At 36.3% G+C, this 25,183-nt stretch overlaps 1 protein-coding gene across 2 annotated transcripts in view; it reads left to right on the top strand.

The window, feature by feature from the left end:
- The window catches only part of USP9X (ubiquitin specific peptidase 9 X-linked), a 90,195-nt gene that overhangs the window by 19,301 nt on the left and 45,711 nt on the right, over positions 1–25,183 (top strand). For both annotated transcript variants that reach the window (XM_060770192.2, XM_060770193.2), the window contains 12 exons: positions 4,600–4,853; positions 7,729–7,874; positions 8,161–8,240; positions 10,598–10,710; positions 10,952–11,170; positions 12,815–12,930; positions 15,660–15,911; positions 15,997–16,135; positions 17,608–17,760; positions 19,340–19,444; positions 20,133–20,339; positions 22,208–22,344. In XM_060770192.2, the coding sequence (XP_060626175.2) occupies positions 4,758–4,853; positions 7,729–7,874; positions 8,161–8,240; positions 10,598–10,710; positions 10,952–11,170; positions 12,815–12,930; positions 15,660–15,911; positions 15,997–16,135; positions 17,608–17,760; positions 19,340–19,444; positions 20,133–20,339; positions 22,208–22,344 (1,763 nt within the window). In that variant the 5' untranslated portion in view covers positions 4,600–4,757. The remainder of the gene's footprint in view (positions 1–4,599; positions 4,854–7,728; positions 7,875–8,160; positions 8,241–10,597; positions 10,711–10,951; positions 11,171–12,814; positions 12,931–15,659; positions 15,912–15,996; positions 16,136–17,607; positions 17,761–19,339; positions 19,445–20,132; positions 20,340–22,207; positions 22,345–25,183) is intronic.

Below are 25,183 nucleotides of genomic sequence, written 5' to 3'. Positions count from 1 at the left end.
CACTAAATAGGTTTCTGTAAGCTACTGCCTCTCAACTTCAGTCAGTTCCCTCTTGTCTTGTTTTGGAGATTTGTTGGAAGGAAAATCATCTAGTCTTAATAGTTTGCTGCTTAATTATATACTTAAATTTGGCAAGTAGTCAATATTTCACCTATGTTATTGTTACTACAAAGTTAGGCAAATGCTTTAAATTCTTATCCTTAGATTCTTATCCTTATTTTTAATAGATACTTTGGTACTAGATACTGACTTTCCAATGGCAGGGTTGGATCAGTCAGCTGTAGTAGTGGACAATGTTTCAAATTTAAAAGGAGGAAGGAGGGAGGGGGAAAAATAAAAGCAACTTTAAAACAACCACCATTTTTATTTTTGAATGAGCTTTCATGGAGATAGACCTCCTTCTTCACGTATTGCATATTCAAAGGAATTGGGTTATATCCATGAAAGCTCATGCAAACTAACATTCAGTTAGTCTTAAGGGTTCTGCCACTTTTTCTTTCTTACTTCTTCCTTTTTAATGCAGCAAGGGAAATATATTACTTGGAATATTTTGGATTGTGAATCTTGGTTAAAGAGAGAAGCATTTAGCTGTTTTAAAATTAACACAGATAATTGTGCAAAAGCATACCTATCTGTCTTCAAAGAAGTGAAGAGTTCAGTATTGCAAATATTCCCAGCTGTATAAGAAGTATATATAAATATTTCAAAGTGGACAGGATCTGCTTTGGTCACCTGGCTAAATGATGCACATCAGAAACAGAACAAGAAGATTTTGTTCCTGTTGAGTCAAATCTTTTTGTGACATTTCGTAGCATTGTTCACAATCTCTTTCTGAAGTAAGTTGGGACTTTTAAGCATGACTGAGAGTTGATTTCAGAAATTCAGGCTGTTATTTATGTGGGTGCTGTGCTGCCATGTGTCTCCTGCTACTTCTTATACAAATGAAACTGTTGGGACAGATCATTTTGTGGAGTTCTGGGCTTCAGTGTTCACACTATGCTAATGATGCTGAACTTTTAAGTCTCCATTTACTCATCATTTGCCTTGTCCCATATCAGTGTTTGATGTCTTTAATGACTTTATCAAAGGCAAATAATTCAGCCTTAATCCAAATAATAGATGTTTCTGGTGAGTTGAAAGGTAGAGCAGGGAATAGAGATTCAAACTGTTGTGGACAGAATGAGACTGTCCTTGAAGAAAAAAAAATGCTGTTGGTGTGCACACCTGGGTTATATTTGTACAGTTAACGTCAGTGCACTAACTGGGCTTGTTCCTGGATATGTCTTACCTACTGCTGGTGACACATGCCTCACTCGCATCCTATTTGGACTGTTATAGTGTGCTTTCTGTAAGGATCCAAAATAAATTTGCATTAACAAATGTTAACAGATTTTATCCAGTTCATGGACTGTTAAACTATCCATGAACAAAAAAAAATATCTCTTGCTTTCAGGAGCAAATAACCACTACTACCACAAGGACTAATACTATTTCTTGTTGTTGTTGTTGTTGTTTATGTTGTTTATAGCCTTTCTTGTTCCCAAGTCTGGGTCTCAAGACAAAGGGTAAAACAGTAGCAGCTTTAAAATTTGTGTCATACAAACAGGAAAAATATACTATATTTACTCAAATCTAACGCTCACTTTTTTTGGCTAAATCATCTTGCCAAAATTAGGGTGCGCATTAGATTTGCATAATATGGTAATCTTAGTGCTGAGCAAAAGCAATAGGAGAAGCTGTTTCAGGAGCCCCTGGACCTCCTATCAGAGGGATGCCATTTGTAATTTAATTGCCGTGGCTCAATGCTATGTAATTCTGAGATTAGTTTGGTGAGGTATCCACACTATTTGGCAAAGAAGACTCAAGGCCTTGTAAAACTACTGCCTCCATGACTCCATAGCATTGAACCAAGGCAGTGAAAGTGGATTCATTCTAAGCAGAGATGCACCCCAAGGTTTGCCTTCCAATTGCTGGAAGCTTTGGTGTTCTAACAGTGTTGTTTCTAAATAAGTAATTCTAAGCAGGAAGCAATTGTAATGGCCATATTACAAAAGTCCCCCTTTTGCTGCTGTGCATTACATTCATCAAAGTTTTGGTTTCAAGGTTTGAAAATTGAGGTGCGCATTAGATTCGATGGTACATTAGACTCAAGTAAATACGGGTAATAAAATTAACAATTGAACTAAAATCCCATTAAAAAGAAAACAACAGAAAAGAGATACCACTTAAACATTAGGTAGGAAGAACTCCTGGTGGTAAGATCTGTTTGACAGTTGAATATGCTGCTTTGAAGTGTGGTGAAATCTCTGCTTCAAAGTTTTTTAACAAAAGTTAGATGGCCATGTGTTGGGAGTGCTTTGATTGTGTATCCCTGCATGGCAGAATGGTATTGAACTAGATGACCTTTGTGATCTTTTCCAGCTCTGTGATTTAGTACAGTACATTTTGGAAAGCCCTTGAACAATCAGCCATCAAAGGCGTGCTAAAGCAAAATTTCTACCTGCATACAAAAGCATAGTAAATTGAAATCCAGTCTGCCATCTGCAGTAGCACAGTTCCAGATTTTAAGAACAGCCATAGAAAATACCTCCCCTAATGTGCCCACTAAGTTTATAGTCTTTCAGAGAACCAATGGAGAATGCTTTCGAGAATGTTGTAGAACAGAGCAAACATGAAACTGATGGATATTCACATGGTACTGTCTTCACAGACTAGTTAATCTAGAATACTGTTTTCTGATTGATTTTTGAGGATGGTTATAAGGAATATTTTATTTTCTTATTATGACTGCTTTACCTGCCTTGTTTCCAGTCATAGTTCAGATCGTTAGTTATAACTTGGATTACATGAAAGACTGTATGCATTATTTCTCACAACGCAATCCAGGTCATAAGATTTTTCAAGTGACACCTTTCTCTCCATCATACTTTATAAGTACTTCTGTTGTAGTTGCTCACAGGCTTTGGAGGATTCATGGGAAACCATGAAAATTCAGCATCAAAATACCTTTCTATAACAGTGTATCGAGTTCACTGGTGGCCTCTTAAACTGTCGGATGACTCTCTCCAGGTTACACTCTTTCCTACTAAATCATTGAAAGCATAACCTCCTGGCCTGAATCTGGAACTTCATCTTATTTTCAGGAGTCCCTTTCAGGCATGCTCTTGGTATTGGCATACACACTCTTGGGATCATGGAGCTCCTGGAGGAGAATGGTCCATCCAACTGCTGTGGGGCAGATTCAGCCCTAATAATGCAAGATTGTTATAGGCACGAGGACCTCAAATTTACTTCTGACAAAAGCAAATGGCTTTGGTCCTGGTTGTGAGTCACTGATCAGTGGAATTAACTTGACTATTAAATTCCTTGATAGTCAGAGAGCATGTTTCAGTCCTACAAACTATGGTTTGGATGTTAGAAACATGCAGTGTTTCCCTCTTTAGATCTTTTCATAGTTTGCTATAACATTTATATTAAACAAGCTATGGTTAACAGTTCCTTCTAAATGCTTGCTTTGAAATCCACTTTAAATTTTTATTTATTATTTATTTATTTACAGCATTTATATACTGCTTTTCTCGCCCCTAGGGGGACACATAGATAATGGCAAAAATTCAATGCCTTACAACTACAACAGTAAAACCACACTTTAAACATAAATCATATTAAAAACAGTACATCATCAAATATCAAAGTAGTTATTAAAACCATAAAACAATCTCATCAGTCAAGTCGCCGTTCCAATCCTTGTCCCACTAAAAGCTGCATACATCTATTGTCCGAAGGCCTGGTCCCAGAACCATGATTTTAATTTTTTTCTAAAGGTCTTACCTCCTTTGGGAGTGTGTTCCATAGGCAGGGGGCCACAGCCGAGAAGGCCCTGCTCCTCGTCCCCGCCAGCTTGGGGGCCACCATAGTTAGCATTAATTATGATCTTCTTTAGAACAAACTAGTAAAATGTGGACTAGACAAAACTACTGTTAGGTGAGTTTGTAATTGATTAAGTGGCCGAAACTAAAGGGCGCTCACCTTTTCAATGCATTCATAAAGTAGAGAGAGATCAAAAGACAACAATGATAAACCCCCTTTGAGTATTTGTTGCCTAAGAAAAAAAACTAACATTCATCATATCACCTTAAATTAGCCATTAATTTGAAGGTCTGCATGTTGTGCGTGCATGCACCTGCATTCTAATTTGGTTTGGCTTCGTGCCTGTTATTCATCCATGTGCTTTGAAATGAAATTGCCAGTCTTGTCTGGAGGGGTTATTGGGAAGAGTGCATAATCTTAGGTGTCCCAAACTTTTAGCGTAGCTTAATTTTTTGTATAGTATTGTAAGCAGTATAGTGTGTTTATCACTGGTATGGAATCCTATTACCAGTTTCACAGAATTTTTTTCAAGTCTGTAGAAGGATTCCTGTCTTGATAGAAGAGGTGTTTAATGAGGTCACAAGATTTATTTTCATCAAATGTTAGCCTCTGTAGAAGTGTGAAGTCGTTTAGATCGTACCTGATATAAGGAACTGGATTTATGCATGTAATGTTCAAGATTAGGTTTAAAGCAACAATAATCATTTATCTTGAATGTATCTTTTTCAGGTTATGCAATGGTCTCTGCAAGATGGCTTGTTCTTGAGTTGGAGCTTTTTAAAACAGACATATGCTGGTACTTCAACTTTATTAAGCGGACTATAAGTTTTTCTCTCTCAACAACTACATAAGCAGACAAAATTGCAAAAATCTGCCCAGTTTCGAGTATGACAGCCACGACCCGTGGCTCTCCAGTTGGAGGGAATGACAGTCAGGGCCAGGCTCCTGATGGACAGTCCCAGCCTCCTCTCCAGCAGAATCAGGTATGCTATATACTCATCCCAGTAATCATATTACAAATATTTTGACTGAATATATTGGTAAAAATCAAGAGACATTGTAGCTTGTTGATAAAAATAAATTCCAATAGACATATATTGGAATTTGGATATGACACTTACTGCTGGAGTGGGCAGGTGACAGGTGTTAGAAGGCTGCATTTGCTCCCCCAAGGAACCTTAATTGAAAAAAAAAATCTTATGTTTTTGTTAAAAATTGTCATTTATTTCCTGATTCCAGAAAAAGCTTCACCTGGGTCTAAAACTGTAGATTTTTGGGGTGGAGGCAATCTTGGGGCCTTAAATGCCCTTGGAGTGTAAGGCAGGGATTACCTTGTCCCTGCTTTACTTATGTGAAATATTTTATTTAAATGTTTATTTTTACAAACTACAGTCCTCTAACTGAGATTATCAATTTTGATTGGCCTTCCTAAACAGACATTTGTACTTGCTAGGACCTTGACCTTCCTTTTGTACTGTTGTTTAAAAGCAACCATATTACAGTCAGTAGTATTCTTGAAGAAAAGATCTTCAGAGACAGTGTGAAAGAAGCTGAAGAAGAATAAATCAAGGGGTTCATCTCTTGTAGAGATTTAGGGGGGAAAACTTTTATCACATTACTTGCTATTTTGCTCATCACTATATAGGCCAGTTTATTAATGGCACTATTATTAATGTTAATTATCACAGTTTCAATGACAGCAATGTCCCTCTAATCCTCTAATCGCCAAAGATTTTTTTATTCATGTAGATTTGCCAAACTATTTAAATCCCAGCATGTATCCAGTGAACTCAGGGTAGCATGTAATAAAATAAATTTAAACAATTAAAAGTGTGGAGCAGTAAAAATATAACACGTATTGGAATATGTCAGTAGAAACCACTTCATGCATCTTATGGTGTGGGCTGTGGTCCCCGAAAGCCTATGTATTTCCACAGTACTGTTATTTTTGCAGAAATCCAGTCATTTGATGGGGGAGAATTTTTTAAAAACTGCTACACTTATTATACGAGTACCCCGGAATACTAATAGTTTGATAAAATTATTTATTATCCAACACAAATACTTGTATTTCTGCCTGACACAGAAAAAATAATTGTGAAATGTTCAAAGCAGAATGAAAATATTAAGTTAGACTGGAGTCTCAGAAGCAAAAATAAATATTCTCACAGCAAAGTGTGACAGCAATTTGGGTTGTTATAACACAGAAGATATAATGTGATTTGTGGTGTGTATTGACTCAACTACAAATAAATGTACATGTTTTCTCTGTGTACATTGAAAAGGGAGTAAATTTGCACTGTTGTTCAGTAGATTGTTTTCTTAGCAATTTTATCGTACTTCAGATTGTTGAAGGAAGCAAACTTTCCTAACATTCTGTTTTCTGTTGGTCCTTGTCTTCTCACTGCTTTCCATTTCTTTATTATTTTGCCATTTGCATAATTGTATCCCTTTGTGAAAGGGTTGAAGATAACACATCAGAGAAAGCTTTCTCTGTAAAATAGTGCAGCATATAAAGTTTGTCTTTTGCGCCTTTTGGAGAAAGTTCTGTGAAAGCTCGGAAGATTGCTATTGAGTTTTTTTTCATCTTATTTTTTTCCACTTCTTTAAAACAATAGCATGAATCTAAGATTAAAATTATAGAAAATAAAGAAACAATTTACTTTTGTTAAAATAATATGAATCTTGCTAGGAAACACTGAGACAGAAAGAAGTTGTTTTCCTTATTGCTGCTTTTCAACAGTGGTTTAAGAGAAACTGGATGGTGAAAAGTAGATTTTCCCTCAACAAGGAGCATGCTTGGAATGCAAAGTGATTGCCCAGTTGAATGCGTCAGACTACTTTGGATTGATCCTAGTTTTTTAAAAAAGGTTCCCAGATTATACTAGATCAGTGATGGGCAACCTTTTGAGTGTGGTGTGTCAAAATTCGCCAAAAAACTGAGCATAATTCAGGTGGTGTGTTACTTCAAGAAAAAAAACATAATTTCGCAATATTTAGTTTAAATAACAAAAAATATATAATTGTAATTCCCACTTTCTCTCTTATGTTGTTCTACCTCTCTTTATGTAAATAATATCCTTTTTGGCGTGTTTAATAAAAATATAATTTTAAAAACCCAACAAAATATTATTTATTTTTAATATAATTTAAATGTATTTCTAGCATTTAATGTGCTATTTAATGTATTTCTAATAATAATAATAATGCAATAACAATAAAGTAACATTGCAAAATAATAATTTCTTTCCTATTTATTTTTTAAAATGGCATAAAATAAACAAACAAATAATATCCGGCGGGCGCGTGTCAGTACTGACATGTGTGTCATAGGTTCGCCATCATGGTACTAGATCATAACTGCATACTTCCATGCGTTAGAATTGGGACCTAGGATTGTAGGGACCATATTAAAGATTGTGATTTTTTATTTTTGGGATAACTTGTATGTTTGAAAAACAGAATTAAATTTCATATGTCCTAGAGAAGAGGGAATGTGGAAATGCTATGTATTAAATTACACAGTATAAACAAAATGTAGTCTTAATGTAATAAAATAAAAGGCATAAGAAATGTATTTTGTGCCAAAGAAATAATGGAAGAAGTGAAAAGTAGGGCAGAAAGGAAGGAGATCTATCCTATTACAAAGGCATGTGAAAAAGTAAATAAAGCAGAATATAAATCCTTAATTCCAAAAAAAGGAGTAAGGAAGAACCAGAACTGGAAACTTTGCACAGAAAAATAGGAGATATTGGTATATAATACCGTTGCATTTGGCTTAAGTGTACATGTGTCTATCTTCCATCTATTTAAACATGGATTTGATTGATTTACTGAACTGCATCAATTCTAATTCAGACGTCTTCACCTGATTCTTCAAATGAGAATTCCCCAGCTACTCCCCCTGATGAACAGGGTCAAGGTGATGCCCCACCTCAACTTGAAGATGAGGAGCCTGCATTCCCACACACTGACCTGGCCAAGTTGGATGACATGATTAACAGGTTAGTTCTTCAAAGACTATGATTCATTTTTTTCTGTTTATAGTAAGTTATAAATATTGGCTATCCATTTAATCCCTTCTGGTATTCAGAATATCTCTCTTGTAAAATTTTCAGAAATCAAATTACAAAATATTTAACTTTTAAGGATTTCTAAGATTTTCCCCCCTGAAGCAGTGTTGTAATCTGTGGTTCACACTTATTCCATCTTTTCTAGATAGAAACACTGAAAATGGACAGTTTTTGATTTCATGTAACATTGAAATATTATATCCTACTGTTTTCTTAGACCTCGGTGGGTTGTTCCTGTATTGCCTAAAGGGGAATTAGAAGTGCTTCTAGAAGCTGCTATTGAACTTAGTAAAAAAGGTAAGATGAAAAAAACTTTAGAAGTACAATTCTTAAAAACAGTACATAACACCTGTTTATTTCTACTAACTTTACCAAAATGTAGGAAAATCTTATTTAAAAAGATAGTGTTCATTGAAAGGAAAGTAAACATCTATTTTTCCCTCAGTGTATTTTGTTTTGGTTGTATTTAATTGGTATATGCAAGGTTCAAGAATTCCAATAGTATATTGGCTGAGATTCTGAGCAATTCCTGTTTTGTATTTCCACATTCAGTGAGTTCACAAAGTGGCCTTGAAACACTCTCCACCTGAGCATACAACTGCTATAGGTAGCACTAATAATGACCCAAGAAAATGTTGTAAGATGTGTATCCAGATGGGTCCCTGTAGCCTAGAAGGGACTCAAGGTTCTAGACAGGTTTTATTTATGTTTCTCTGCAGAGACTGGATTGGATGGGTACATTAGCACTCGATCCCAGCTATATTAGAATGCTTTGTTTTTCTACTGATTTTAGTAGGCAGTTCTCGTATTTCTTACCAAGAAAAAAACTGTCTAGACAGCGGTGTATTTTGTCTACCTTTATCTTTATCACTTCCTTCATTCTCCTTTTCCAGCCACATAATCCTTCCTCAACAAATCTGGTTATAATCTATTTCTCCCATTTTTCTATTCCATTACCCTTCCCATCCAGTTGTCAAGACTTTTATCCAATCTGTCAACATTCCTATTATTTGCTTTTACTTGGTTTTTAATTACGCGGGTATGAGTCTACACATTATGTAGTATTTTAAAGCTGCATCTTGTTATCGATGTATGTAGCATTTTAATGATTTATAGGATTTTATGTTGTATTTTATATTGTATTTGATAATCTGGTGTTCATGTATTTATTTGTTTGCCTTGACTTGTATGTGAAAGACCTATGGTCTAAGCATCGAATAAACTACCTACCTATTATTTAGTTCTCATTGGGCTATACAAGGAGTTCCTCTTTAAGATTATTTCCCTAAAATGTTTCTGACCCATCAAACTTCAGACCTCTTTTTTATGTTGGGGTGACAGAGATTTAGCTACACCCACATAAACATGGGAAAATATGTTAGCATTAAGAGTCATAATGTGTGAAGGAAAAGTGTTTTGAATCTCACATAGCAGTGTGTGTGTGTAATTCTGTAGACATCCATACAGTTGATAATTCTTCAATTTAAACATCATGGTCTTCTGAGGCAACTATTGACTAGATTCTGTTAGTAAGCAGTGGCCCAGATGAAACTGAAGCAAAGGGAGACTGGCAGATAATACGTAGAGAGGAGATCTAAGGAAATGAATGTAGTTTAGGACAATTCAGACAACTAGTTTTAAACAATAGCTCAGAGAAAACCTTGACCTCCCAGTCCATTGCCTTGTGGTTACCATTACAAAGGGGATTATTCTGTGGACACTTTTTTTCTAGTAGAAGCAAGCTGTCAGGCAATTTGATGGACCAGTAGGTGCCTGGTTCTTCTGAGAAACAAGACTACTTGCCCTGTAGTACCAGCCAGTTTTGCTGACAGAGATTATATGTGGTGACTTCCTCATGTCAGCAAAACTGGCTAGGGACTGCAGGGCAAATGAGCTATAGAACCCTAATTGAAATCTTGCAAACATTTTAATTTTAAGACAATACTTAAGATTTTTACCAGTGGCAACTTTCCCCAAATTTCCCAGCTCTATGGTAAACGCTCAAAGGATTTAAACTCTTATTCTTAACAACAAACCATTTTTCTGTCTTTTCATAATGTAACATGATGTCTGGTTTGAATATTTGATGGTAGTCATAAAGAATTACTACAAGAAAGAGAAAATAAGAAGTCATCTTCTAAAAAGAGTGACCTGCCCTTAGAGGGAGGAGAATAAGTAAATCGGAGTTTGAGTTCAGAGAAGTAAATCTTAGGGTGTGAAAAAGAGATGGGAAATTGTATATTGTCTGTACGTGCAAGTTTTATCTACTGGAAATAATTTGATAGGCACCTCCTTATTTTAAAAAATGTAATGGATGGGAGGCCAAAACATAGAAATGTGGTTCCCCTGCATCTTAGCTATTATAATCAGTAGTGATGAACACTGGAAATTTTGAGGTTGGAAATATCTAGAAGGCTACACTTCCCCTTCCCCTGGCTTAATACAATCAGTTCTATTGCTGCTGTACTAAAAATAAACCACTTATAGAACTGTGGCTGCATAGATATAATCGATATTTAAGATTTGTATTCATAGTCATTTAAAACTGCTTTCTTCTGAAGCAAATTTTGAATGGTTAGTGGCACATGGTGACTATTGAATTTCCAGAAGCAAATTAAGGTTTTTTATTGATCTTTTTTTTTTTTTTTACACAGGCCTTGATGTTAAAAGTGAAGCATGTCAACGATTTTTTCGAGATGGCCTAACAATCTCTTTCACAAAAATCCTTACGGATGAAGCAGTGAGTGGTTGGAAGTTTGAAATCCATGTGAGTTTGTTTTAGCTACCAACAATTTCCATGTGTTCAAAATTGATTTGAATATCCAGACCTGTTGAGAAGGCTACTTTCTCACTTCTTTCCTATACAACTCCTGTAGCTTAATAGTTTTTTGAAATAACTTCACGCAACTAGATTCTAAATAATTTTCTTCATTGTGATAAGAATTAAAATACAAGTATCAGGATTTCAGTCTCAGACAAAACTAATAAATGATTTTGCCCCCTAACAGAGATGTATAATTAACAACACTCACCGACTAGTTGAACTCTGTGTGGCAAAGCTGGCCCAAGATTGGTTTCCTCTTCTTGAACTTCTTGCTATGGCCTTAAATCCTCATTGCAAATTTCATCTTTACAATGGTACACGCCCCTCTGAAACTGTTCCTGCTGGAGTTCAGTTGGCTGAAGATGAACTTTATGCTCGTCCTCCAGACCCACGGTCACCGAAGGTGTGTTGAATGAATTGTTGAACCAACAGTGAACATTTGATCACATGTCTAGACACCTGTGGATAGCTGCTTCCTGGGGTGTCAGTTAACCTTTTCTGTTTTGGCTAAGTCAAATGTATATGAATCTTATGAAGCAGAAAGTGGTTTTGTTCTTGTTTGTTTTGCTAGTCACTCTAAATAATTCATAAAGACAGCATAACTTATTAAACATTTGCTATCACTAGCATTTTGCTTAGACAGTTTGCATGGGATGGCATCAAAATGCAGTTTGTCTCTAATGTCATTGACAGTTTGAAACTGTTTTCATATCACATCTTCATGTGTATTCCAGTAGTATGTTTTCTGCATATTATTAAATGTACAGCATTGAATAATAATGACTGTGGGCACTTGAATGTAGGCAAAAATTTTAAGCTGGCTATTTGTAGTGAAATTCAGTACTCTGGATTGTAAAGTGGTAATATACAGCTTTGAAACTTGGTGATTTCATTTGTAAAATTAATTGAACATATCTGTTGCCTGAATTGAAACATGTTCCCAAGGAGCCAGAAGCAAGGAAGTCTGTGAAATATCCATTGCCTGTGCACATGGATCACTGCCTAAACTTCAGTATATGGTTGAGGAAGCAGGCCACGTAACTGTGCAGCCTTTTCCCCAATCCATCTTGATTAGCATGCATTATGTTCCCTCTTCTCATCTTTAATCATGGCCATTTGTTAGGTCGGTGCCAAAGTTAAACTTGGTCAGTGCTAACAATATGGAGTTGATTTTTTAAAAATCCTGTGGTTGAGTAAAGTTTGAGAAGCATTAACTATGATGAAGTTGCTACAGATTCATAATCCTTCTCCCAAGTGTAAATTAAAACTAATGAAAATTTTATAGCCTCTTTGTAACATATGTCTGTAGCACTTGCTTGTATGGAGTCTTATTATTATTTATTTATTAGCTGCATTTGTTGACCGCCGTTCTCAGCCCTTTAGGGCGACTCACGGCGGTGTACAACATATAAAAGGCCATTTACAAAAGGCAATAACAAAATAACAACATATCCATAATACAACAATTATATAGTTACACTAAAAAATCCGCTCCGTCTCAACGTAGAATCGTAACCAATCTCATAATCCATATTCCGTTCCAGTCGTCTTAAATATAGTGTCTCAGTTCATAGGTTCAGATACTTTAAGACAGTTCAATGTAGATGTTTTTAAAGAAGCCTGTTATGTTTTTTTCAATGACTGGACACATGGAAGTCTTGTGCCTAATTGAGCCACATTTAGAACAAGCTAGAGTAGAAGATTCCAGTTTTGAGCTGTAGCCCTGCCCCCTAGTCTGCCTTAACTGCTCACATCTGGTACAAAAGAAACATTTTGCTTTCTTTTGTCACAGGGTAACCCAACTATTTTAATTTAATGTAAATAATGTTACTTTTCTAAAATGGCTTTTGTCAAATTCCGATTGCATTATATATTTTTTCAAATTATAAAGGATTTGAGGTTAAAGGTAAAAGCACAAAAAATAATAGTCAATGTTTAAAGTGTAGTGAGTTCTGAGCAAAAAATGTGTACAGAGCTTGTTCATTACTACATAAATCTTTGTTTGGTGGTAGAAATTACTTGTAAAGCAGGAAAAATTGTTTTGCAGGGTTGGCTAGTAGATCTCATCAACAAGTTTGGCACATTAAATGGGTTTCAGATCCTACATGATCGTTTTATGAGTGGATCAGCACTGAATGTTCAGATTATTGCAGCTCTCATCAAGTAAGTTCTTTTTCTAAGTAAGTATTAGTGATGTAACAGCTGAATAACAACAAAATCCTTCAGGTCGATTAAAGCCTCCATCTCATTTATGGATCTTGAGACAGTTATTACTATCTGTGTAGTTTACATGTATATACTTTCTCTCCTTTCAAATTATGAAGTAGTTTTCAGTTTTCCACCAAGTTTGAAACTTTATTTCTCATATCTGTAAGAACATTTAAAAAGATGAAATAATGGTTAATCTCAGATGGTAGCTTTGATTTACAGCAAAGATGGATGATATATCCTTCCAGATATTTTTCCGAAGATGGTAGTAGAACAGTGGTTTTGAACTTGTGGGTCCCCAGGTGTTTTGGTCTAAAGCTCCCAGAAATTCCAGCCAGTTTACCAGGTGGTAGGATTTCTGGGAGTTGAAGGCCAAAACATCTGAGGCCACACCAGGCCCGTAGCTAGGATTTTGTTTCGAGGGGGGGGGGGCTGAATTTTTTTCAGGGGAGGGGTTCAGGGGGGGCTGAGTTTCGGGGGGGGGGCTGAGTCTGAGTGAAAGAGGGTCTAGCCTAGCAAACCTTTTGTATCATTACCCCAATACCCCCATGCATATGGGATATATTGAGTATGGTATGATATGAATAAACATAACAGTTTAAATAATGCACCAGTAAGGCCTTTTCGCGAACCACCATGAGAATTTCGGGGGGGGGGGGGGGCTGAAGCCCCTCAAGCCGGCTACATAGTTGAGCTCCACAGCTTGGTAGAGCATGGTGGAAACTATAGTCCAAAAGTGTCTGAAAAAACTAAACATTTTTTCTCTCTGGATCTAGCAGATGGTACTTCTACTTGCACTTACTTTTTCCCATTCTGTCATAACAAGATCCCCAACTTTCAAGGGCACTTTTTCATGGGAAGGGAGATAGGGGTCTTAAGTGGATAAAACTGGAACCCTAACCCTTATAAGCTGAAATGTTTTCCTCTTAACATGAGTAGGGAATGTTGAATCCACAAGCTGCAAGTAGTTCCCAGAACTGTTTTGGGGATCTTCGAGAGCACATGTACCCTGTCTTTTTTTTTTAATAATCAAAATGTCCCTTTATGTTTTCTAGGACAGTTTGTTTTTCATTTTCTTCCTCTAGTCAATTTTCAGCACAGGTGATTTTTTTTAAAGCAGGAGGTAAACCTGGAAATAGGAAGGCTTTTTATAAGGAAGGAAGTAAACAGCCTCCTTCTGTTTTCAAAGCAACTTAGCTCCTCAAAAATCAGTGAAAGAAACAAAAGATAAGTTCATTTTTCTCCCATGTCCCCAGAAAGCAAATGGATCATTTTGAATAAAAACCTTTTTAGTTTTAAGTTTTAAAATTCAGATGTGAGACCTGATGAGAAGAGGGTATAACCTCTGACCTCAAGACTGTTGTCTATCCCACTCTTTAACAGAAAAGCCACTATTGGGTGCAGATGCGTATTCCCACAAGTTTGTTTGGGGGGGGGGGGGACGGGGACAAAAAGGTGATCAGAAATTATTCCATTGAGAATAAGTATCTTCTTTTAAATTGTAATGTATGTCTATCTTGTTTAACCTGCATGCAAAAAGAGTTATTAGATTTTTTTCAAAATGAAAGTGTATTTTTTCTAAGGATTCATAATCTAAGAGCTTAAATGTATAATTCTTGTTTAATGTGTAGATTGACTATTAAACTTACAGAGCTTATTGGAAATCTCAGATTTTCTGTCTGCTTGGATCTAACATGGTCAGCTCTTAAGCATTTTATTAGTCAGAAAACTTAACGCAAATTTTGAAAGCTAACATTTGGGATTTTTCCCAGTAGAAATTTATCATTGGGATAGGAATGCAAAAACAGCTCCCCAAGGCTATTCTTTTGCAGCAGCAGCATTCTTTTTGAGTCATGTACTTCCAGTAGTGTTTTTTCTTGCATAGAAAATAAGATAGTACATCTGGATTATATCATCTGAGTTGGGCAAAAGATTATATTATATTATATTATAATGTGGTATAATGTTTGCAATACAATGATATTTACATGTGAGGAACTTCACATTAGGGCTCTTGCCACCTGTAAATAAATTTAAATAAAACATGCATACATGACCCAACTAATACCATCTGGTTCACCATTCAGAGATTTTCTTGTCTTATGTGTATTGATAGATAACAGCAATAATATATTGACTAGCCTTGCTGAAATACCTATTCTGCACCATTTGTGGTTTTTCCTAAACTTATGGTAAAATGTATGGTAATTAGACTGAACGGAAGAGCTTGAGCAGCTTGCAGCAGCATCCATATTTTTGCTCCCTCAAAAGCTGCCCTGGAGCAATGCTATGTAAAGATACATGGTTGACTGAGAATGGCTTCTGTGTTGAATTTCAACTTTCATTTACCACTCCTATCTAAAGAACAATGTGTTATATAACATTGCTATATTGGGTGAAAGGGAATGAATTTCGAGGAGAAGCTGAAGTGATGGTTGTGAATCTTGGCTCTCAACTTCTGAATTGGTTTTCTAAGTAGTAATAGCAGCAGGAGTGTCAGCCTCCCTTTTTTTCCTTATTGGTGGGCTGGCAAAACGGGAGCATTTCAGTTTAGCAGAATTTGATATCCTGCTTTTGATACCTTGTTTTCATCAATTTTCCTAAAATATATAATGGAACAGTTCTATTCACTATTACCTGAAATGTAACTGTAAGGCTTTTGACTGATCTTTTTCCTCCCATAGACCATTTGGACAGTGCTATGAGTTTCTGACACTGCATACAGTGAAGAAATACTTCCTCCCCATTATAGAAATGGTTCCACAGTTTTTAGAAAACTTAACTGATGATGAACTCAAAAAAGAAGCCAAGAATGAAGCCAAAAATGACGCATTGTCAATGATAATCAAATCATTAAAGAACTTAGCCTCGAGAGTACCAGGACAAGAGGAAACTGTAAAAAACTTAGAAATATTTAGATTAAAAATGATTCTTAGGTAAGATTCTCTTCTGCAGTTTGGAGGGGTGGATTTGGGAGAAAGTATCTTGTACCCCTTCTCTGATGCATACTTTTCCTCACAGGTTGTTGCAAATTTCATCTTTCAATGGAAAAATGAATGCACTAAATGAAGTTAACAAGGTAATATCTAGTGTGTCATATTATACTCATCGACATGGCAATCCTGAAGAAGAGGAGTGGCTTACTGCAGAAAGAATGGCAGTAAGTGTATTTGCACACATCTACGTGCAATATTTTATACCTTCATTTGTTTATTAAAATACTGGAAGATCTCAGGCAGGTTACAAATAACATTGAAGCATGTTAAAAAGCTTAAAACAATATTCATAATTTAAGATAAACATTATAATGAGTTAAAAACAGATTTAAAGTGTTTAATATCTTTAAAACTAAGTACAGGCAGTCCTCAATTTATGAACAAGCTAGGTTCTTTAACCTATTTGTTTGTAATAGGTTAAGTTTGTTTGTAAGTCAGAAAAGGTACATTTTTTTCAGTGTAACTCCAGCCAAATATATATATTAGCTTTGAATAGCATAGGGAAGAGTTAATACCCCTGTGATGTTTTCTTTGCTGTCTCCTCAGACTATTTTACCTTACTTTCTGTCCCTGTAATAATTGGATTTTGAAAAAATTGGCTTGTTGTGCAAACAAAGATTGGTCAGAAAGCTTCAGTAGAGACATCTTTTCCCCATGATAACTCTTTCAGGGGTTGATTTTTCTTCTGAGGGGTAGATTTCTTCGCTTCCTGTTGTCTCACCCCTGTGTGTAACTATGAGTCATTTGTAAGTTAGATGTTTGTAACTTGGGACTGTCTGTACAGCAGTATTTCAGAAGAATTAATGGCCTTGATGAACAGCTAGGTTTTCACTGGGAACATGAATGGAAATGAATATTGGTTGCAATATGTCCTTTCCGGGGCGCCAGATGGGTGCCATTCTACAGTTGGTTGAGAAAGCCCTTTCCCGTGTCATGGCTTAATATATTGATTTTACTGGTGGGTCACATGGGATGCCCACCACCACCAAAGCTCCCTCTTCAGGCAGGTACATACTGGGAGAGAGCTGATATTTCAAGTTTCAAGTATCCAAACCATTTGATGCTTTAAATGTCATTATAAGTACCATCAATTAGGACCGGAAATGTATTGGCAGTCATTGTGATTCACATAACGTTATAAGTACCATTGTGTAGTGTTTTGAACATTGTACTACAATTCTGGAGACTAAAATTTGAATCCCTGCTCAGCCATGGAAACCCACTGGGTGATCTTGCTAACAACACATTTTCTCAATACCAGAGAACAAATCTTGCATAATAGGTTTCCCTTAGGCTTGCCATAAGGCGGAAATAACACAGAATAACACAGATAACAAGATAACACAGAATGCAGTTGAACTGTTGCAGTACTGTCAGTTTCCAAATGTTTTTCAGGGACAGCCCCACATAGTGTGCAATACAGTAGTCTAATAGAAAGTTTAACAGTACATGGACTAATGACTAAGTTTGCTACACCAGGAAAGAGTGTAGCAAAATGATGTGAGATACAGAGTATCCAGGGAAAAAACCCAACTTTCAACCAATATTAGGGATACAGTTTCAGTGTTATTCCTGTAATATGCATTTGGGGATAAATAAATAAAACCCTAATACTTTTCATCTTCTTTAAATTTAGGAGTGGATTCAGCAAAATAATATATTATCGATTGTGTTAAGGGATAGTCTACATCAACCTCAGTATGTAGAAAAATTAGAAAAAATTCTTCGTTTTGTCATCAAAGAAAAAGCCCTCACCTTGCAAGATCTTGACAACATTTGGGCTGCACAGGTAAAAACTGCACAACTTGAATATCAAGAGGAAGTTGGCCTTACATTAACTGTAACATATCTGTTGGGATTTAAATTGTTTAATGTTTTGTGGCACTAATCTTAAGCTAAAATTTGAATTTTCCGATTAACTCTTGAATTTTGAAAAATGTTGCTGTTACTTTTTGATGCTTGAAGTTAGTTGGGCCTGCGTGCTGGTTCAATGTCTCTTCTTTCCCTCTTCCCTCCTCTTTCTGCAAGTTGATCATTGTTCCTCCTCAGCTCCCCAACTTTTGGTAGGAAATGCTTTCCTTTTTGGAATGGAGAGGGAGCCATTCTAACTTGCCTTATGATTTTCCTCTCTGATAATTGAGTGAGAAATCAAAGAATTGAGGGTTAGAATGTGGGGTTCTCTTTTCCAAGTTTCTGTATGCCATAGTTTCACTCTCTGGATTTTTACTGCTAGAAAGCCAAGAAGTAGAATGGGCAAAGGACAGCTTAATCTTGCCTTCCATTTTCTGTGGCTTGTCTCTAAATAAAAAGGTAAACCACAGCAAATGATGGGCTAAATCAACCATTCTAATCTGCTGTCTTCTCAGGACAAGCAAAAGAAAGCCATCTCAGAAATGTCCAATATATTTTGAGTAAGTCCTTATCTGAAGAAAACATTTTTCTTGTTCCAAAATAGTCTGAATCTTCTCTGTTTTTCCATTATATCGCTTTTGTATGCTTATGTTTATCGAACTTCCTTCTGCCAAAATTATTTACCTTGCTTGTCATTCTGAAAGTGTGACGCTGCTACGTTAATGTGACTATCAGCTTCTTTCGCTGCACTGGTTGCACATGCTTCTTAACCATATCTTGAAAATCAGTGGATGTCTTCTCTCTACTTTTCTTTCTGTTTTTATACATTGCCTCTTTAAGTCCTTCCTCAAGCTCACCTTTTCCAGCAAGTCTTTGGATTATATCCTAGATTTTTATACTTTATTGTAACTTAGCTAAAGCACATGTCATTTAAACAAGCACATATTTTTCTTCATGGTCTCTATGAATCACACAACTGGGTTACTTCTAGAATCACTAGGTAGAAAAGTATGGGCAGTAACCCCGCCCATCATCCCGAGGCTGTATAATTGAAACAAGCACATATTCTTTCCTACTCATCTGTGCCTATATTTTCTCCTTCCTCTGCTTAATTTAGATTGTAATCACAATAAGAAAGGGGAATATCTATAATAGTCTCATAAACCTCTGATTTTGACATACTGTTCCCATCAGTGCTAGTCAGCATAGCCAGATATAAGAAATCATGGGCACAGCAATCTAAAAACATCTGGAGTTTTTTAATGTGCTATGCATATAGATAACAAATGAGAACTAACAGATATATCAATATTTAACAAATATCAACTTTTATTAGTACTCATATAATATTAAAATAGCAAATAATTACATGAACTCGTCGGTCATCAAAGTATGCATCAGTTTTTCTCTGTAAGATACTTTGTGAATAAATTGTAAGAGAAATTGAAATTGTTTATAACACTATTTTTGTGTTACAAGGATAGCAGCAAATGGTGTTAACATTATTTATAATCAAGGCAGGGAAACATGAAGCCATTGTGAAGAATGTACATGACCTCCTTGCAAAATTGGCCTGGGATTTCTCTCCTGAGCAACTTGACCATCTCTTTGATTGTTTTAAGGTAATTGTTTACATGTTAATCTTCTGGTCATTAGTGCCCCATGGACAAAGCATGATATAAATTAAATTCTGTAATTGCTGTAATAACAAATATTTGCAGGTATAATAGTTCAATTGGCCAAAATTGATGTTGAAGTTCCTCGTGATGTGAACATTTCTTGTGACTGAAGATCAAAGTTCTACCTTGTAATGGAATATTTTTAAGGAATAGTTCTTTAAAAATACAGATCACTAAAACTGGTGTAGAAAATGCAGACGTTACATTTAATTGAGGATTATAGCTTGGTTAGCTGAAACATTTGTGGGCTTTTAAAAACACATTTTTTACATAAAAATATACGTATTAATCAAATAATTTATTATTCACCCCTAACTTATATAGAGTGTTCCTGATTTCAATTTAGAGGTTGTTTTACGTGTAGTTTGATTCCTCATTATTTCAGTGGTAATAAGGCAGAATTAAAATATACCTAAAGCAATCTCTGAAAAATGATATAAAGTTCAGTATTTGCATGTTAATCAGTGCTGATGAAGTTTACACTTGCACCTGTATACATTATTTAAATAGTTGAATGTATTATTTTAATGGTAATTGTAATAATGTTATTTCTGTTATTCTCACTTTTACATACCATTTTGATTGTGGGTGCAGTTTTTGAATGGACTGGTGATTTCCCCTTGGTTTTTAGGCAAGTTGGACAAATGCAAGCAAAAAGCAGCGTGAAAAGCTACTTGAACTAATTCGCCGCCTTGCAGAAGATGATAAAGATGGAGTGATGGCACACAAAGTACTAAACCTTTTATGGAATTTAGCACATAGTGATGATGTTCCAGTTGATATCATGGACCAGGCTCTCAGTGCCCACATTAAAATCTTAGATTATAGTTGCTCTCAGGTAAATAAACATGTTTTTGAATAAACATATTTTACTATATGGCTGTTGATATTGTATTAGTTACATTTTGTGTAAATCTGCTTTCTCTTTCTGCTACCTCCCTTTTCTCTTGCTCTGTTTTTATCTATTTGTACAAAGGAATCGATTGCTGTTATATCTGAATCAGCAAACTGGCTTTCATTTCATTCCCTTTCCCCAATCATGTATTTGTCTTTTCTCTTCCATGTTGGGTAGGGTTTGTCATAATGTAAAAAATTGACTAGTTCAGCTAAGCAAGCACTCAAAAATTCAAAAAAACAAAAACTAAAGGAGATTTTCTGATTTCACTTTAAAGGGCAAGCCCTTACTATGTGGTTAGGCTGATGGGTGCAAGTTTTTTGGAATGCAGCTTTCAGAATTCCTCAACATTTGCTATGCTGAATTGCACTTCCAAAAATTGTAGACCTAAATGTCTGAAGGGCCATTGTTGACCTCCCATCTTTGAAATAATATCTCAAGTTGACCCAGTTCAATATTCTGTTTGTTGACTATTTCTTCCTACCTGTCTTGACGCCACCCTCTATTGAATATTGTGTTCAACCAAGATGAACTCAGTTTTTCAGTCTTTTGATCAGATGTTTTTAAACATGTCTTAGCTGATTTTAAATGAAGTCATTGATTAAATAGATATCTGAGTAATTTTGGTAATAGATTTGTCTTGGAATCTCTTCTGATGGCAGTTTTGCAGAATCATTTTTGAAGAAAATTTATTACAACGTCGTGTGTGTTTGCCTTTAGATTGCCTATTGATTTATAGCAACTACATGAATTTCTTAGGATTTTCTTAGGCTATGCACTCAGGGTGGCTTACCATTTCCTTCTTTTGAAATATAGCCTTCACATCTTGCTGTTCTTTACAGTCGCTTATCAAAGTACTAAGATCTTCGTAGCAATCTCCTTCAAATATTCCAAGCAGTGTCGATCATTCCTTTGAATAGACTCTTAATTAGCATACTTTGCTTTCAAATGTCTGGGTTTCCTTTAGTTACTGGAGAATATACATGATTGTACTTGGTAGAAGTCACTCCTATTTATCTTGCTGTTGTGAAAATATAGATACAGACAAGTGAAAATAGGTGAGTTGACAAGTTGGCTCCAGTGAGATTGCCTTGAAAAATTCCTGGGGGGAAAAAATCTGTATTTCCCCTTTTCCTGGAAAAAAATGGGTAAAATAATTTTTAGAATACTATCTTTTAGAATGAAGAATAAAATATTCAGGGCAAGACGTTCATATATTTATTCCCCCACATTCTTTCTAAAATATCCTAAAAGCACCAGATCTTACCTGATCATGTAAGCTAAGCAGAATCAGCCTTGGTTAGTGTGTGGAGGACATCCATAAACAAATGCCAGATGCTGTAAGTTATATTTCAGAGGAAGAACTGGCAAAACCACCTCTGAGTATTCCTTGCCTTAGCAAACCACATGAAATTCCTTCCCTAAAAACACTGTATGAAATTCATGAAGTTGCCATTAGTTGAAATGCACAGTATCACATCCTTGTCAATCCGAGTGTTTGCTTCCTTTTTTCAGTTCTTTTTATGGGGATGAGTGCTTTCTATTTCGCTTTGGAGGAGGAGTCGGTGAAGGATAGAATTTTTTTTGTTTTACTAATGTTTTCTTCTATTATTATTAGGGCTTTTACCAGTTCCTCATAAACTGTCAAAAGCAAGTAGATTTCTTATAGTGCTTATAGTTTCTGGGGTGGTTTTCAGGTCTTAGCCCATTCACCCAGTTGATAGAGCAATTACACTGTAATGAAAACTGGGAGCCAGCAATGGGCTAAACTTATGCTAAAATTCATTAATTTGTTTGATCCTTTTTTTAAGGACCGAGACACACAAAAAATACAATGGATAGATCGTTTTATAGAAGAGCTTCGCACAAATGACAAATGGGTCATTCCTGCACTGAAACAAATTAGAGAAATTTGTAGTTTATTTGGTGAAGCTCCACAGAATTTGAGGTGAGCAATTGTATTTGTAACTTCTTTAATATTTTGAGTTAGACAGTCTGTATTTGAGAGCCAGAATGGTGTGGTGTTTTGAACGTTGGGACTGTGGCTCTGGAGAACAGGTTTTGAATTTATTGCTTAGCCATAAAAACTCACTGGGTGACCTCAAGTGTCAAGGACCCAAACCATTTGAAGCTTTAGATGTCATCATAACAGCCATCCTCAAAACCCGACAAGGATATGTACCGTATTTTCTGGCATATAAGACTACTTTTTAACCCAAGAAAATCTCAAAAGTCAGGGGTCGCCTTATATGCCGGGAGTCGTCTTACAGAGTGGGTGCTGAAACTTCCAATCCAGATTGGAGAATCTGTGGTTGCCACATATGGTGGGGGGAGCTCAAAAATGGCAGTGGTTGCGTCCCTGCCGTATACAGCGACTGTATGAAAGCATTAAGGGCAACGTATTGTCGAAGGCTTTCATGGCCGGAATCACTAGGTTCTTGTGGGTTTTTTCAGGCTATAAGGCCATGTTCTAGAGGCATTTCTCCTGATGTTTTGCCTGCATCTATGGCAAGCATCCTCAGAGGTAGTGAGGATGCTCACTACCTCTGAGGATGCTTGCCATAGATGCAGGCGAAACATCAGGAGAAATGCCTCTAGAACATGGCCTTATAGCCCGAAAAAACCCACAAGAACCTATTAAGGGCAACGTTGTACAAGTACTGTAGAAGAAAATCCATTTATCAGGATTCGTGGACTTAATGTGGTCCCGATGGTGAGGTGAAGGGGCACCTCACCCGGAAGGTGTAAGTGAAGGGCGGAGCAAGCTGTAAGTGTCCAGAGCGCCCGGGGTATGGAAAAAAGAAATAGAGTGGCTCTGGGTCCAGAAAAACACACCTCTTTTATCTGTCTTACCCGCTCTTGTATCCTGTTACCGTACCTCCTGCTCTGCCTCTCAGATCTCGCTCCTGAAGACTGCAATGAAGCAGTGCAGGTGCACATGTGCGAGATCTGAGAGGCAGAGAAGAAGGTACAGTAATAGGAAAATTATCGTATTGAAATCAAAACTGATGCTTTAAAAAATTTTATTTGGTGTATCTTGGAAGAGGGGTAGTCTTATACGGCGAGTATATCCCAAACTCTATATTTTAACTGGAAAAGTTGGGGGTCGTCTTATTTGCCCAGTCGTTTTATATGTTGGAAAATACGGTAATATTTAAGAACTTAATAGGATGTCGATGACATTAATCTAGCTGAAGTCTTTAACGATAAGAATGTGGAGTAATTCACCTGATTGACTGGAAATAGAACTTAAGCAGTTCAGTATTCATATTTAATGCTAACAGCATGAACTGATGTCTTCACTGCTTTCTATTGTTTTTGTGTGCTAAAAGTACTGTTGATCATTCACAGATATGCTGAAATGCAATTTATCCATTTTCTAGAGCAGGCAATCTTCCAGGTGTTTTGGAATTCAACTCTCACAATTCCTAACAACTGTTAGGAATTGTTGGAGTTGAAGTCCAAAACACCTGGAGGGCCGAAAGCTTGCCCATGCCTGTTCTAAAGGCACCTTCTTCCTTGGGGGAAAATAATTAAAAGAACCACACATTAGGCACAGTGTCTTAATGACTTAAGTTATCTTTGAGATCCGTGAAGAATTGAAATTGAATTCTGATCTGAATTGACTACCTTAATAATTAGCAATATAAAAAAATAGTTGTGAACAATGCTGAGTTTTTGAAGAATATAAAGATGTTTGTTTCAAGAAATTCTTGATGTATGTATTATAAACATAATTATATGTTATAATTTTAATTTTAAATAGGTTTGTTCTATATATGCTCAATTTTGAATGAATTTCTAGTTTTATACATGACTCCTACTCTGCTCATCTAGCAGCATCTTCAAGACATATGTATATTTTAGCATGAGCCTTTTATGGAAGCATTCTACTTCCATAGAGTCAATGATGGAGTGAAATGAAGGGTAAAGGTTTCAAAGAATTGTAACAATAACAACAACTTTATTTATATCCCACCACCATCTCTCAGAAGGGACTCGGGGCGGCTTAATGAACAGCAGCTAATTCTGCCATAAAAACACATAAATACATCAACATTTATGACAGTGGCAATATCAATTAACTTTTTTTAAATTTATCGTATCAGGAGCAAACCAGCAGCAGAGTAGCAAAGCACAAGGGCAGATGTCTTCACTGTATCTGGTTGTGATCCCTAGGTTGTGCCAGTCAGCTTTCGTATGATATTGTTTCTAGCACCCATTTTTTGTTTGATATTCAGGCAGTGCTTCTTGTAGGTCAGATAACAGTCAGGGTAACTCTCAGGTATATGGATGTGGTGCTATGCTCCAGTGGGATTCCTTCCCATGTAATCCTCAGAGCTCGAGATGCTTGTCGGTTCTGAAGATGAAAAGCACACGTCTGTGTTTCAAATGAATTAGGAATCAGCTGGTTTTCCCTGTAATAATTAGTAAGAGCACCTAGAGCTTCGGAGAGCTTCTGTTCAACTATCTCAAAGCTCCCTGCTTGAGCGGTGATGGCATGATTGTTAGCATACATGAAACTCTGTCCCTTCTGGCAGTTGCTGATCATTTGTGTAAATATTAAACATTGATGGAGCAAGCACGCTCCCCTGAAGCAGGCCGTTCTTGTGTTTTTTGCCATCTGCTTCTTTGGCCCTGGAACTCAACAAAGAAGCTTCTGTTTTGTAGCAGATTTCCTATGAAGCGGGTGAGGTGGTAGTCCTTCATAATATTGTTTTTCTCAGGATAAGACATTGATTTATAGTGTCATAAGCTCTTGACAAGTCTATGAAGACAGCTCCTGA

This window comes from Anolis sagrei, chromosome 3 (assembly GCF_037176765.1).
Source record: "Anolis sagrei isolate rAnoSag1 chromosome 3, rAnoSag1.mat, whole genome shotgun sequence".
Lineage (NCBI taxonomy): Eukaryota > Metazoa > Chordata > Lepidosauria > Squamata > Dactyloidae > Anolis > Anolis sagrei.
This window is presented reverse-complemented; position numbering and strand designations above follow the sequence as displayed.